The 15,493-nt window shown below is 33.6% G+C and overlaps 1 protein-coding gene across 2 annotated transcripts in view; it reads right to left on the reverse strand.

Moving 5' to 3' along the window:
• LOC129792482 (uncharacterized) overlaps positions 1 to 15,493 on the reverse strand; it is a 73,130-nt gene that overhangs the window by 30,664 nt on the left and 26,973 nt on the right. For both annotated transcript variants that reach the window (XM_055831560.1, XM_055831559.1), the window contains exons 3-4: positions 12,184 to 12,364; positions 1,194 to 1,271 (exon numbers count right to left, since the gene is read on the reverse strand). In XM_055831560.1, coding sequence (XP_055687535.1) covers positions 1,194 to 1,271; positions 12,184 to 12,364 — 259 coding nt within the window. The remainder of the gene's footprint in view (positions 1 to 1,193; positions 1,272 to 12,183; positions 12,365 to 15,493) is intronic.

Consider the following 15,493-nt stretch of genomic DNA (forward strand, 5'->3'; position numbering starts at 1 on the left):
TCCATAAAATTATATGGTTAATTTTTCATATCATTACCCTTATTGATTACGTAATGATTAATGATTGAATATATAGCTCTTAGGAAAATACGGAAAGTAGGTAAGTTTATTGGATTTAGTTCTAATTGTGCTAATATTCGGTACTTCTTTTTTAGCGTTTGTGGGATTTTTTTCTTACGTTTAAAGCTCTTTCCTAATGTTTAAAGCTCCTATTCTTACGTTATTTTTGCTGGAAAATTACTTTTATTGTATTTTAATCTAGAAATAATTTTCTTTTCACAATAACATTAATTATATAAACAAGGGGTGTTTATCTGGCGAATATTTGGAATATTTTAGAGAATAATTCGAATCTTGACGAATAATCAGAGTGTTTACAAATAATCCTTCCTGACAAATAATCCGAAACTTGACAAAAATTAGAACTTCTTGACGAATAGTACGAATTTTAACGAATAATTTTAATCTCGACGAACAATTCGCATCTAGACGAATAGTTCGAATCTCCTTAAAATAGTCCGAAACTTCTTAATGGATAATTCAAATATTCTTAACAATAAACCGAATCTTGACGAATAATTCGAGGATTTTCGTTCAGATAATCACCCCTTTTGTATAAACTTTTAAATTGTTTAGACACTCCAAAACTCCTTCTGACTACGCTTTTGTCTTCGAGCAGCTTATAAGAAAAACAAAACTAATTTTAAAGAGAAAATTGATGCAGAAAACAATTATTTAATTGAATAAAAAATCATCCATCATAAAAGGAAAATAAGTAGAATCATTTTAAAAATTATATAATGCATCAATTTCACCCAATTTATTATGTACATACATAACTCGTGGGAAACGTAACTCTCTATTGTAACTGATTCATGGAATTCCTACGATTTTATCGAAACTATTTATTCAGTGCAAAAATCAATAAAAATTTTAAAAAAATATGTTTTTACATCACGACGTTAAATAGTAGCAAATTGAGATGCAAATATAAAACTGAAATCTATGTATTATGTATGATAAAAAATGAACTATATGTATGGTTAAACTAACAAAGGAAAGCTAAGAATTTATCATTTAAATTCACTAACATAATATGTTCCTTCTGCTAATGTAAAATGTATGTACATAAATTGCTGCACCGCATAACATAAATGAAATATTCAAATGAGTACATTCAAATTTTGATTTACCTGTATAAACAGTGCTCTTATTGCTTCGAGAATTTCCTTGGAGGACGGTTGCAGCATCGCTTGAAAAGGTGTTTGGATCTGCAAAGAAGATTAATTAAGGAAAATTTATTCATTGTGTTACATACAGCATTGTATGTATAATAATGTACATTGTGTACATCACATATGAAAATTTGTAGTATGTGTCGTGAAGAGGATGCCAAGGAGAGATGGTGGGGAGAATGTGGCAACATTTTCAGCAAATTAAAATTATCTCAAAATACCGGGCAAAACAATTCGATCCAAAGTTGCACGTACCAACTCACAGGGAAAAGTTTTGTAACCAACAACAGCAATTAAAATGAAGAATTAAATCATAAAGCGAGGGAGGTGCTCAAAAAGAGAGGCTTCTCTCACGTGCTATAATTTAAATGATATGGTGATAGTGTCTGAAACTATTTCACCCTCCCCCTCTGCAATTTGCTTTCCTTTTTGCTATATACTTTGGGAGGGTAGGAGGGGATGCCCAACGTAAGTATGCTCCTCCATGATAATTATCCTTCCGGGGTGGAGTGGATGCCTTTGGGAGCAATTTTCACTTTGAGTGGAAGAACGGACCGGTATGGAAGTTTTAGGGATGGAAAAGTGAAATACAATTCTGAGGCGAGGGTGTTGTTTGTGTGTGTGAGAAGCCATCGTTCAAGTGGCAGAAATGTTCAGAGCAAACACAATTAGGCCAAAATTACCACTCCTCAATATCAAATTGCGCCTCATGACGAAAGGTCACATTGGATGGTAATGCCTGATGCCTTGTTAGGAAATAATACATATTTGATTGACTCAATGGCATCCACAAGACATCAGCATTGTGTGACATGAGGTGTAGTATGCTGAATCATATTTTCTCCGCACATCGCACACACTCAAAATATTGACGACACCCTCCTCCCTCCGTATCTGACCCAATTTCTTCTCCTACATTTCCTTCCAAAAATGCCAAAATTTCCCTTCGCATTCCATCACAAAAGGTATTATAAATGGTGAAGTAGCACTTGGTATAAAATTTCACACACACCTTACGCATCATTGCCACCGACGACAATTAAATTCCACCCAAAAAGAAGAAGCTTTCTACGGAGTGGAGAAGAAAAAAGAAACCGTGGTGGAAGCAATAAAAGTCAACTCGTAAAATAAAACTTCTCATGCTGTTGAACATTATATTCTGCACACAGACTAAATACAAGAAATCTGCACTTTTGCTTCCTTGAGCTTTACCAAGAAAGCTCTGCAAGACATAACGTATATGTACACAGAGTATGGTCGAGGAAACATATGGAGCTGATTTTTTTTAAAGTCTGTTTGTTAAAAGAAAAAAATAATTCTGCCTTTTTCGAGAGCAATTTTAACGCAATATCGTGGTAAAGTTAATAATTTAGAGCAAATTTTAAGACAGTTTTGAGTCTTCTTGTCATCAGTGTGAATTATAGTACTTAAATATACAATGTATACGTACAATATACAAATATTTCTATCCCTTATAATGCAAAATTACTTCAACAAACTTTTATACGACGTATTCTGTTTATTTAGAATGGAAAATTTCACGTTCAATTTCTTCTTTTCAACATAAACTCAAATTTAAAGTGAATATCCCGGGCCATGGATAAATGAACTTCCGTGAAATGGAAACTTGGTGAAAAATATGAGATGAATCATAACTCAATTTTAAGGTGAGTTAGATGGGAATTTATGTATTTTCATCCTTTGGGGAAATTCTTCCATTTCCTAATTAAATTTATTTGCCAAAAAAACATGGCTTATTTTCAATGAATGTAAAAAGGGTCGAATTGTTTTTCAAATGGGAAATGTAAACAAATTCTGCAAATTCTTTACTAATTAATTTAATAAACTTCCTTTCTTAATAAAGTTTATTTTATTAATTTAATAGCTATACTGTAGGTATAATCTTTTGAGAACTTTCAAGGAAGTTAAGCTAGGGCATTTCAAAAAGTCTGAAGAAGTTCTTTTTGCATTTTTCATGTACAAGGCGCATAACCAATTGCAATAAGTTCTCTCGTAAATAAAGTTGAATTTAATAGACCCTTCTGTAGAGGTTTAAGGGAGAAAAGGAATGAAAAATAGAGGTATCCTTGAGGCATCCTAGTTCATTTCAATCGGCAAAGAAAAACTTTTTGAAATGTTTGATCTCGTTTAAAGAAAACTCGAAAATCCTTTGATTTTCTTTCATCTGCAGTACCTCCGGAAATTACATATCGCCAATATATGTACATTGAGATACATAGCAAATAATAAAATTTCACTTTAATTGATTTAGAGAATTTTCTTTAGGGGATACCTACCACATAACATCAATAAAACGGCAATTGTATGGAAAATTTCGATGAAAAGCAATGAAGAAAGTATTCAAGTGGAAAATGAATAGATAATTTCTGAACAACATTTAATGCTATTGTTCACCCATAAAAGGCATTGCTTTCGGTTGCTTTTAATTGGTTTCTTTTTAGGCTTTTTTGAGGGAGGATAAGAAATAAATTTTTTGAAGAAAATAAGTCGTGGCTGTTAAGAAAAGATGAAATAAGGCAAGAAGAAGAGAAAAAAGCGAAGAGAATGGATGCCACTGAGAAAGACATGCGAATCAAATTTATTATTCTTGGGGAACTGTCATGATCCGTGCGTTTTTCATCTCTAGCTCATTGTGAGTACTATGTTGGCATGGCAACTATCGGAAGTGACGTAACGGGTGGGTGGGGTTGGCGCCTAGGCGCGTTCTCCATGAAGATTTTAGCCTAAACGCCAAGGAGTTAAAGTAGCTTATATGTGCCGGGAGAACGTACCCCGCGGGTGGGGGAGGACGCGCGACATTGCGGATTGTTTTTGGCAGAGTGTAACAGCTTTTGTATGGAAAATATGTTGTTGAGTGTCGATAGAATTCGATTATCTTATCAACTTGTTTTGCCTTTTTTATCACTCAACTACCAACCGACCCACCCCCCTCATTGTCCAACGTCTGCTCGTGTAAATCCATAAAATTCTTGCTGATTTTGCACATGGGACATTGGCATCAAATCTCTTTGATCAAAATACATATGTATATGTATATGCGAGAAACATGTGAGACGAAGGAGTTGGAAATCGTCTGTCTCTTTGAAACTAGACGAGGGAGGAGAATGGTAAAAATCGATTAGGATTGACTTCTTTATAGATTGGGTCATTATTGGGGAAATTTGCATAAATATAGTTAATCCATATTCTTAACAAAATTAATAATACATTGCGTAGAGGAGACTGAGGCTGACTGAAGTCAGCGAGAAATAGGATTAGCTTTTTCTTGAATCTCGGGTAAAATTCACTAGTCAGACAGACTTAAGTTTTCTTAGGAAAGACTTAAATTTTTTAAAGATTCTTTAAGTTTTCTTAAGTTTTCATAAGATTTCTTAAGATTCCCTAAGAAAAACCTTAAGATCTCATAAGAAAAATTTAAGGTTTTTAAGTTATCTTAAGCAAAACTTAAGATTTCTCCAGTCAAGCTGAATTGGGCTAGATGCATATATTTCGATGATTTTTTCTGTTCGCTTTTGGACATCGAAATTCGTAAAAATCATCATAAATATGTATTTTTCTCGATTTACTTAAGAAATCTTTAGTTTCCCTTTAAAAAATTTAAGAATCTTAAATTTAAGAATCTTAAATTTTTCCTAAGAAATTTTAAGTTTTTCCTCAAGCAATTTTAAGAAAGCTTTAGATATTCGTATGAAAAATTAAACATTTTTAAGTAAACTTTAAGAAAACTTAAGTCTTTCTTGAGGAATCTTATATCTGCCTGACTAGTGAATTTCACCCCTAGTTTTGCATTGTCAGCCCCAGACTTCTCTAATTATTATTTTTCTTAAGAATTAATCCACAAATAAAACTTTTCACTAAAATTAAAGTAATTTTACCTACGATTTTCTCTTTAAATTTTTCTGATCTCAAATTTAATTTATTTTCAGGTGTAAATGCCCTTTTTAGAGTTAGTCCATTTTGTCAATTAAATTTTTGATAACCACCCTGACCTAAAAGGGATGGTTAGGTTGAATTAAACACTGTATAATGTAATACCTTTTTAATCATTCACTATATTTTCTCATGTGTGCACACACGCTCTTTACTCCCATAACCACCGAGATAACCATTCCTCTTGCCTCTCTTGCCTTATGCTCTTAGCACATAGCCAGTACTAAATTCCTCTCTTTATTTGATCATGTTTGACTTTATCTAGACTTTACCCAAGAAATTATCATTTTTCCGTAAAAGCTCATTTAAAGGCGTCGGTTACGTTATAATTCCGTACGTAAATCATGCGTACGTGGTTCATTTTGTGTACATTTGCGTACGTAATTAAAAAACAATTAAGTCAGGTAGTAATTCTTCCGTGCAGTAAATGTTGCGTCCGTTGCGACTTCTTAAAGACTTATTTTTGGTTGTCGTAGAAATGAGTCGGTTACAAATAAATATTTTTTTTATTTTCAGTTATTTTTTATTAAAGAAGTAAAACCAAAATTGTATATTCCAAGGTTAAAATGCAGTAGATAAAATTATTATGTAAAATTAGTTTCTCTAATCAAATAATAAGCACGGAAATATTCAATATTTTATTCAACGCATTATGACTTCTTTAAGTCATGCATTATTTTATTGAAAAATCGTAGAGAAATTGTTGACGACTACTTATATGATTCAATTTTGAACAAGAATACAATAATAGCAATAATAATTAAAATATTGGAAAAATAGTTTTGACTAGTCGTGAAAACCCGTGTTGCTTGGGTCGTTAAAGAGCAAGAACTGAGCTGATGTTGCTGAAAATGGTATGTTTCATTTTGTTTGTAAGTTGACCTGTTGGCGCAGGTAGAGACCTTTTTTATTAGTCTTTAATTGTTTTTAAATTACGTACGCAATGCACTCGAAAAAGGTAACGTACGCATGGTTAACGTACGCAAATAACATGACACCAAGGCGTCAAATAAATCATTTATAAAAAATATGGAAAGCTCATTTCTTTATCTTATTTTATTTTTAAAAAATTTTCTTAAAAATAAAGAAAACTCATAAAAATCAATACAAAACCATTTCGATGATTGGTAAGGTAGATAAATATGTATGTATGTATAGCAGATCAATATATATACATATGTGAAGGACCTCCTCGACTTTTTCTCCAAAACTTTCATCTCACTTTCCCTTGACTTTTTCCAAAGCACACCCGAAGAGAATCAGAGGGAAACAAGGAGAAAAATCTCCTTCCAAACCCACAGGGTATATATAACAACACAAAGTTGCGCTTCTACCATAGAGCTTTTGTGCTTTCAGACAGAAATTTATTGCATGAGAAATGAGTGTCATTATTTCAGCAATTTAAATAAAAATGAACAAATTTTTGCGTTGGAAGGTATTGAGAAACTTTACAGCTTCTTGAACAATCTTTCCAGATCTTTTTTTCTCGTGTTCTCCACTCGATGAAGACCATTACATATTCGACTTTGTCAAGAAGGAATTATTTTAGGGAAATCCCCCCAAAGAGAGGTATAATGGCCCCAGTGTGTTTTCGTACGCAAATGTTGCAGATATTTCGAAGAGATTTTTGAATGGAATCAAGTTGGAATAATCCTTAAATGGCCATTTGGGCCATCAATTGACCTATCTTTTCGTTATTTATTTTCCCTCTGCAGGTGGAACCGGAAAGATTTGTCAATGGTTGAGGGCTTTTTCGGGGTGGTGTGGGGTTTGGCTGCCAAAGCTTTTGTTGCGATGGGTTCAAGTGGGACTTTTCAAGATTGTACATCACTGCGTGCGGGCCAAACGAGAGAAATTTATATCTCCCCAGGAAATTTCACTTTCGTTTTTCTTCCGAATTCATCTCCCCCTCTGCCCCCCAAAAAAGGGCAGAGTTTACCAAGAAGGGCAATACGTTCCGGCACAATGTCACACAGAGGAAATTTATTCCTTATCGTCGCTTTATTCTCAATGTTAAAAAAAGGAGTAAAAAAAATACCCCTTCTGAATTCATGAATAATTTCAATTTAACTAAAACCGTCAGTTGAATCTATTCAATTTGCTCCCTCAAAATTCACTCCTATTTCTCGCGTTGCTCTTTTGTGTGTGATTTTAACCCTTCACCTCCTCACCACCCCTTTCCTGACAATGATATGCTTCCAAACTTCTCTCTCATATAGCACTTTAGTGACTTTGCTTTACAGAAGACATTGTATAAAATGTAATTTTATTTTCTTTATTTATTGACGGGAGGTTTTCTTTTGACTTTAATTTTTTTTTTAAATTATTCTTTCAAATTTTTTGTTTCATCAATCTTTTCTGGTAGGTATTCATTATTCGCCTAAAAATTCAAAGAGTTTTTGAAGCCAAGTTTTAAATAAACGACTTAAACTGAAGAGAGCGATTAAGATTGAGAGGATTTAGACTAACAATTAGATACTCTCAATTTAAGGGATGGTCACGTTATTTTGGAAACTCTACAGGAACAAAATGGCCAAAATGTGAGAATTTCAAATAAATTTTTTGAGCACAAAAATTTATTTTCTAAATCAAAAATACTGAATTCTTATCAGTATTTGGCCATTTAACAAGAGTGCAAGCAGATTTCAAAATTTTGGTTTAAAAATTGGCTTGAAAATCGCTCTTGAAAGTCCCCGAGTTTCCAAAATAACGTGACCATCCCTTAGTTTTCAACAACCAGAATCTCGAGGAAATTTTCATCTTCCTGAAAATTTAGGTCAAAAAGGAAATTCAGCAATACAACGCCATGGTTTTCATGAGAGAATATAAACTTTGCTAAGCCTTGGAACATTTCTGACATATTTTAAATACATTTTAAACACAACAAAATGCCTTATTCCATTCAAATCTCTTCCGTTTATGATGGTTTTTCCTTTAAACTTTCCAACTTATGGTCATTAATCAAATCTAGCGCCTCATTCTTCCACTGTGGTTTTATTTATGTTCTGTTTTTATGCTTTATATATTACATAGGAGCCCCGCACAGCAGTCACATGCGAACACTACCACAATTTCTTCTCGTAAGTATAGAAAATCAGAAATTAATTCAATACCATTCATTTTTGTACACCAACCGAGAGACAGAAATGCTGAAGTTTTATCATCAAACATCCCTCAAAAATCCAATTCGACGACGACACAGAGACGGGCAGACAGATGGCACAAAGCGGAAAATTGTCTCAAGATGTGAAAAAATATATTTTTGCCCCATTCTGCATTTCCCCAAAAGTCCCTAGAGTTTGATGTATGGGTGAAAATATAAAAATTCCAGGGGCGTTTAGTGACAACAAATATGACAAAGACGTGTTCCATTCGAAGAATTTTTCTACCTGCCAAAATCAACGATCTATACTAAATCTCACAGGGATGGAGCATATGAAGAAACTTCCATTTGGTATGTTCTCTTTTTACATAACACATACCTACAATGTTTTATATGTACATTTTACATAGATAGGGTAGAAGAGTATAGAAAGAATACGCAGAATATGTTTGGGAAATGGTAAAATGTGTAAATAGTGCATTAGCATTTGACATTGAGTGAGAATTTTTGAATTTTTTTGCCACATTGCTCTATGAAAATTTTTGTAAAAGCTCCATTTCAGTCACAAATGAAGTGAAAAAAATTTGCAATTTGCATGAAGCATAAAAATATCTTGGCACAAAACTCACTGATGAAACATTAGCGTGAATGTTTCACAAGGGGTGTTTATCTGGCGAATCTTTGGATATTTTAGGCGAATCTTCGCGAATCTTGACGAATCTTAGCGAATCATGCGAATCATCCGAATCATGGCGAATAATCCGAATCTTCACGAATATTGGCGAATATTGGAAAATATTTTCAAATATTTGCGAATTTTGATCAACATTCTTCATAATTAGTTAATGTCGGAATAACTGACTACCTCAGACCGCGTTCAAACTTCGTATAAGTTATGTTTTAGGTGTTTAAGTCACTCCACATTACGAACAAGTTGGAGTGACATTTTTGTTCCAACCGGCTTACCGGGCGGTGGTGGTTTAAACTTTATCTTATAGCTCGAGAACAGTAACAGATAGACTTCGGATTTGAAGTTTTCTATAGAAATGTGGGTGTAAAATTTCATTTTTTTGCATTTTCAAAATCCAAGATGGCCGCTGTCCGCCATTTTGAAATACCGTCAACCACTTCTCTTATAGCTAGAGGTCTGAAATTTTAGTAAGTTATAGAGCTCAGTGAGACGTTTTCAGCGATAATTCATACTTGAAAATCGGTCAAGCCGTTTAGCAAATATGGCGGCCTAAAACAAAAAGTGTTTTTTCGATATAACTCGAGAACGGCTTGACCGATTTTGACCAACTCAAGCTCAAATGAAAGGTTCCAGGAAGCCTTACAACTATCTACAATATTTAAAGTCCAAAAATGGCCGCAAGAAACGGTAAAATCAAAAACAAAAATTGTCTAAATTTAAGTGGCAATATCTCCGTACATCTGCTACCGATTTCCTTTAAATTTTGATATGTTGTAGCCTGACTCAGTATCTTTTACCATGCAAAAAATGAAAAAAATCTATGTTGCCGTTTATGAGATTTCGCCATTTAAAAAATTCTTGTATGTATTCTACAAGTTCTGAAGGCCATATCTCGAGTGCTCTTTGACCAATTTTGCTCAAATTGGACACTTTAAGATTTTGAAGTGCTATGTGACTATCTAAAACATCAGAAACATCAAGCTATAGCTACATATTTAAAGTTCTGACGTGGGTGTTTATAATTTTTTGTTGATCCGGTCTTCGTCAGTGGGGGCTTTTCTTCTTAACCAGGAGTCTTGGACGTTTCCAGGAGTTTTCATAAGGAATGTGCAATTTGATCCATTGAGAAAGGCTCGGAGGGAGCCGAAAGCTCTGGAAGAAAAATTAAGTTTTTCCTTTTAACTCCTGGTTAAGAAAAAAAGCCCCCACTGACGAAGACCGGATCAACAAAAAAAGCTATAGCTACAATTTGGATAAAATCAAAATAAGATATGTAAAACAAGAGATAAAATTTTGAAAAAAAATCTAATGACAAAAACTTGAAAACGGCAGAACGGGCAGAACAGATTTTTTTTAATCTAAATGGTTCAATAAACTAAAATTTTAAATCAACAGTTGTATGAGAAGGTTGATAGCATGTTAAGTAAAGTGTATTATGATCCTTTTGGTTTTTTAAAGTATTGAAAAACAATTTACACGTATTTTGCTATAGAAGATGAATAAACAATATTTTTTTTAATATTGTATATTATTCTAACATATAAATTTAAAACTTTAAATGGTATATCTCTGTCTTACTAATTGTAAGACAAATATTGACTAACAAAAGGGCTAGACGGCCTACAGGCCATTATAGCTTTCCTTCACCGCAAATATGTGATGTATAAAACGTGCTTTTAAGTACAGTTTGGCCCCGAAGTTAAAGAACCGAATTTTCCGACGATTTGAGAACCTTTTACTACAAAAAAAGTTGTTCTAAACTTTAAACCAAGTTCAAAAAATTCAAACAAATACATTTAGGTACGTCTATAATATGCGAAATACTTAAAAGCTATAGTTTTTTGCTTAAAAAGTGTTATTTGTGCACCAAAAATATAGGCGAATCTACCGAATCTAAGCGAATCTACCGAATATTGGCGAATCAAGCGAATCTTGGCGAATAATCCGAATCTTGGCGAATAATCCGAATCTTTCGCGAATCATCCGAATCTTTGGCGAATAATCCGAAGATCCGAAGATTTTCATTCAGATAAACACCCCTTGATGTTTCATCATACATTTTACACAGACTCTCAAAGTCTGACTTTAAAATTGTTTAGAAAAGTTCTTAATTAAAATTCTTTGAATTTCACGAAAAATGTTCTAAAGCAAAAATAAAAACTTAAAAGCTTTTCTTTTCTTCACAGATGTTCTTGGAAAATCCGGGTTAAATAGATAAAAAAAACAAAATAGTGACGTCATTGAGGCCAATTTTGATAAAATCTTTTCTTTTCTTTTATAAAAACTTAAGTCAGTAGACCCGAAGACCTTAGGGAGGGGTGGGAGAAAAAGAAAAAAAAATAAATAAATAAAAACTTAAAAGTTTTTGTAAGATTTTGATAGTTAATGAATATAAATCAATCTAATGTCTTTCTATAAAAGGAAACCAAAAAATTTGTTGTTCCAGAATATAATCAGAAAGATTTTTAAAAAGCCAGGAAATAAATTAACTTTAAAAACAGGATTATTCAGCGACCAAGAAATTCTGGAAATCTTTGAATTTCATACTGAAATTTCAAGATTTCAATCAGAATACCAATAATCTTATAACCCACTGTAAGAAAAGAAAATATTTTTATCAAAATCTGCCCCATAGGGCTTTGTTCAGCAGGAAAGTGAAATCTTGAAATCTCAGTACAAATTTCAAGGATTTTATGAGTTTCTTGATTACTGAATAAAGCCCAATTGTTTGAAGTTCTAAACAAATCTTTTGGCTTTTTCAGAAATTTCTTATTCTTTTTACTCTGTTAATCTTTGTTGATAAAATGAGTCAACTTAACCAAGAATTCAGAAATTCAATTTAACCAAACAGATACACATGAAAAGTTTATTGAAGCCTGAAGATGGACAGTGTTTGGGTGAACAAGACCATTTGCTGAATTATAAATCCTTTTTCGGAGGGGATAAACTCGTCAAAAAAAGAGCTTTGCGAAAGTTTCTTTTTGATGGGTGTGGATTTTTTTATGGATTTCTGGGCGTACATGCGGGGGCTCTTCTACGTCTAAGCATTCATTTCATTGGATCTCTAACACAGAAGATTTGGAGTTTTTGCCACGCGAGTGGGGCGGAATTTATGATGAAAAGTTTCCTTTTTGTGGGAGCTTGTGCCACATCGATTTATGTAAATGCTATTTTGGAGCACATCAGTGGGATGGATGACTTACCTCTTTGTGCAATCCATTAAGGCTGGCGGTTCCGCCCTTTGCCCATAGCACCGGCAGCTTCATTGCTGACCCAGAGAGTGCCGTGGCACGAGCGGATTGTCCCTCGCCGATCACAATAATTCCAGTCAATGGTTGATTCTCGCTCTTCTGGCACAGTGACGTTAGGAGTTTCGAGGAGAATCTGCGGAAAGACAAAAAAGGATGCGTTCAGCATTGCAGAGAAACTCCCATAAATTATTCATTCTGTTGTCTCATCTCTCGAATGTTTGGTGCGGTGCGGTATTCTTTAGTGACTTTTCGTCATATTCCCCCCAAATTGCCACATTCATGTCTAGCTCAAGAAGTTATGTCGTCATCACAGCCACTTTCAGGCTAAGACGAAGGGAGATTATGTGCCAAAGGTGTGTGTGTGTGCTTTCAACGAATCTTGTGAGCTATATTATTTACCCAAGTTGACAAGCATATCCCCAGGAAAAAGCTCGTGAATGTGCGTCAAGGTGCTAAGAATCTCCTACGCAAAAGCGACAGCACTTCTAAGTGGTGATCCGTTTTTGGGGGCATGCAAGATAAGGACCACTTTGCTATGTACACATTATGCTCGCAGAAAGAGGTGACAATTTACGAAAGTTTTCCCCTTTTAGCTGTTTTTTTTTCAAAACTTTTTCAACACTTTACTTCTATGCAGGAAGATTTGTGCCGTGAAATTTAAAGAGTTTGCTTCATCAAGTATTCTACAAAAATTGCTGAAAGTTTTGGGAAATTTTAGGAAAAAGGTTATAAAATGATTTTTATGACGGAAAACTAAATTTTGGGAAAGCTCCTCCCATTCAATAGGAGTTAAATCAGAGTGAAAATAAATAAACGATACTCTTCAACCCAAATCGTTAATAGAGTGAAAATTTTGTATAAAAACAACATAACAAAAAAGTTTAGAAATGAACTTTCTTTACCAAAAATAAATTCCAAAACCTCAAGGAAATTCGGGAAATTCAAATGGTCGTCTTCAAAGTGGTTTTTGTGGAAAGGAAAATCATTCCGTTTTTTTTTTTGTACTTTGAACAAACTCAGAGTGTTTTAGAAGCATTAAAAGCACAATTTTGCTTTATAAAATTTGAATAATCAAACATAACTTGTATATATAGATAGCTTTAAAGCTCAAATTTTCCACTCAAGTCTCCCCCAAGGCAAGAAAATGTTTTTCCATGTGAATTTTCCACCATCATCATTTCATGTCTTTTCCAAGCATATTCACTAAAAGCACATGCAAAGTACATTATGCATGGAAACTCTTAAATAATATCGTGAGAGCTTTGTATTCAGCATAAAACTTAATTGATGGTTCCTTCCTCCTTCACGATTGCTTAATTCAATTTAATCTCCATGTATACGTAACATAGTATAACATTCTTAAAACCGCCACAAGGGAGTTGAGACTGCCGTGTCTGCATGTATACCATGCGGTGAGCTTTCATGTTTTCAGTAAATTTTATTTAACTTTTCTGCGGATAAGTAGGAAGGATGTGTGTTAAAAAATTTATGCTGGTCTGGTGCTTTTCATGTAACGCCAAGGAATGAAGCTTAAAATTTTTCCCTCATGGAACTTGAATGAGATTTGAGGTTTTTGCACGTTTTACCAACCATTGATTGAAGCATAAACGGTGTTTCTGGAATCCTTAAAGCAACGTGTCGAGCAAATTGGACGAAAAAGATTACCTACATAGGACAAAACTTGTCCATGTGCTTGAACATTTTATTTCCCTCTGAGAGTACACGATGGAGGAAATCCTCGTATATGAAGTAATGCTGATGTCTTTCAACTTTTGCAATTTTTCTCTCATTATCTACCACCAACGCATGTGAGAAAGTTTTTTTCCTCCCCCTCGACACACCACGAAAATAAAATGATAAAAATGTGTCCTGAGAAACTCAGCAAGAAGGTTTTGTAACAGGCAATGTGAGACTAGTGTTGACATCCTCTTTTTATTTAATTTTAAAGCTCAGAACTAGTCCATCTCCTATATGTAGAAAAATAGTTTATTTTATGCAATATTTCGAAAGTTAAGCAACTGGAAAATAAAATAAATATCCACAGAAAATCCCGACTAATATAGATTCTCTGCAAAATATTAAACTGTCACCATAGTCAACATGATGGGCGAGATTCAAAATTAAATCTTTCGCCATAGTGAAGGATATAAAAAGCATTATATAAGCGGCCAGTTGACTTATTTTATATAGTGGTTGTCTAGTGTCCCCTACAATATCAAGCCTGGGGGATATACAGCCTGACATTCTAACGCAATTACTGTTCAACCCACAAATCCCACGGACAAAGTGCGAAAGTCCCCCGGATGGGGCATTTGTAAAGGGGTTGGAACAGTTGTCAGGCTGAGTGGTGCAAAATTCGATAAAATGACAATATACATTACACTCAAACCCCATAATTTTCCCCATATTTCATTAACGAAGGATTTAAATTATAAATAAAACAATCAGAGCACAAGTACGATGTTGAATCTAAATATTTATATACGTTATAATTAGTTTAAGTAGTTTGTCGAAGCTATATGTAGATACTTCAAATGTTACGTAATTAATTTAGGGAAAATTGAGGTTAGTTCTTCTAATAAAAATTCCTCATTTGTCCTTTCTACTATCGGGATATTTTCTTTGTTGATTTTGAATAAAAAAAAATATAAGAAAATTATTTTTATTTTTAGTCTTTCTCTCATTGTAATAAGGGGTGTTTATCTGAGTGAAAATCTTTGGATTATTCTTCAAGAATCGAATATTTCGGAGAGTTTATGGTTATTCGGCAAAAAGAATCGAATAATTCGTTAAGAATCAGATAATTCGTTGTGATTTGGAGATTTGAATTATTTGTCAAAAGGATTTTTTCTTGAGATTCGGATTGTTCGTCAATAATATTCATATTATTCGCAAAGAAGAGTCGAATTATTCGTCAAGATTCGGATTATTCGTTCGAATTCAGATTATTTATTAGGGAAATTCTAACTATTCGTTAAGATTCAGATTTTTCATCAAAGGAATTCAGACTATTCGTCAAGATTTGGATGAATCGTCGTGATTCGGTAAAATTATCAAAATATTCGACAGATAAACACCCCTTGCATTGAAATCAACTGAAGCCCTATAATTTCTGGCGTAGAGAATCCCTTTATCTGTTCCCCTATAAGATTAGGGGAGGGCGGGGCTAATAAAGTCACTTAAGGGTTTGGAAAAAGCCTCAAATATCATATTTCCTAGCTAAATAGAACAAAATGATCTGAGAAAGAGTTAAAGAGCAGTA

Source organism: Lutzomyia longipalpis, chromosome 3, assembly GCF_024334085.1.
Source record: "Lutzomyia longipalpis isolate SR_M1_2022 chromosome 3, ASM2433408v1".
Lineage (NCBI taxonomy): Eukaryota > Metazoa > Arthropoda > Insecta > Diptera > Psychodidae > Lutzomyia > Lutzomyia longipalpis.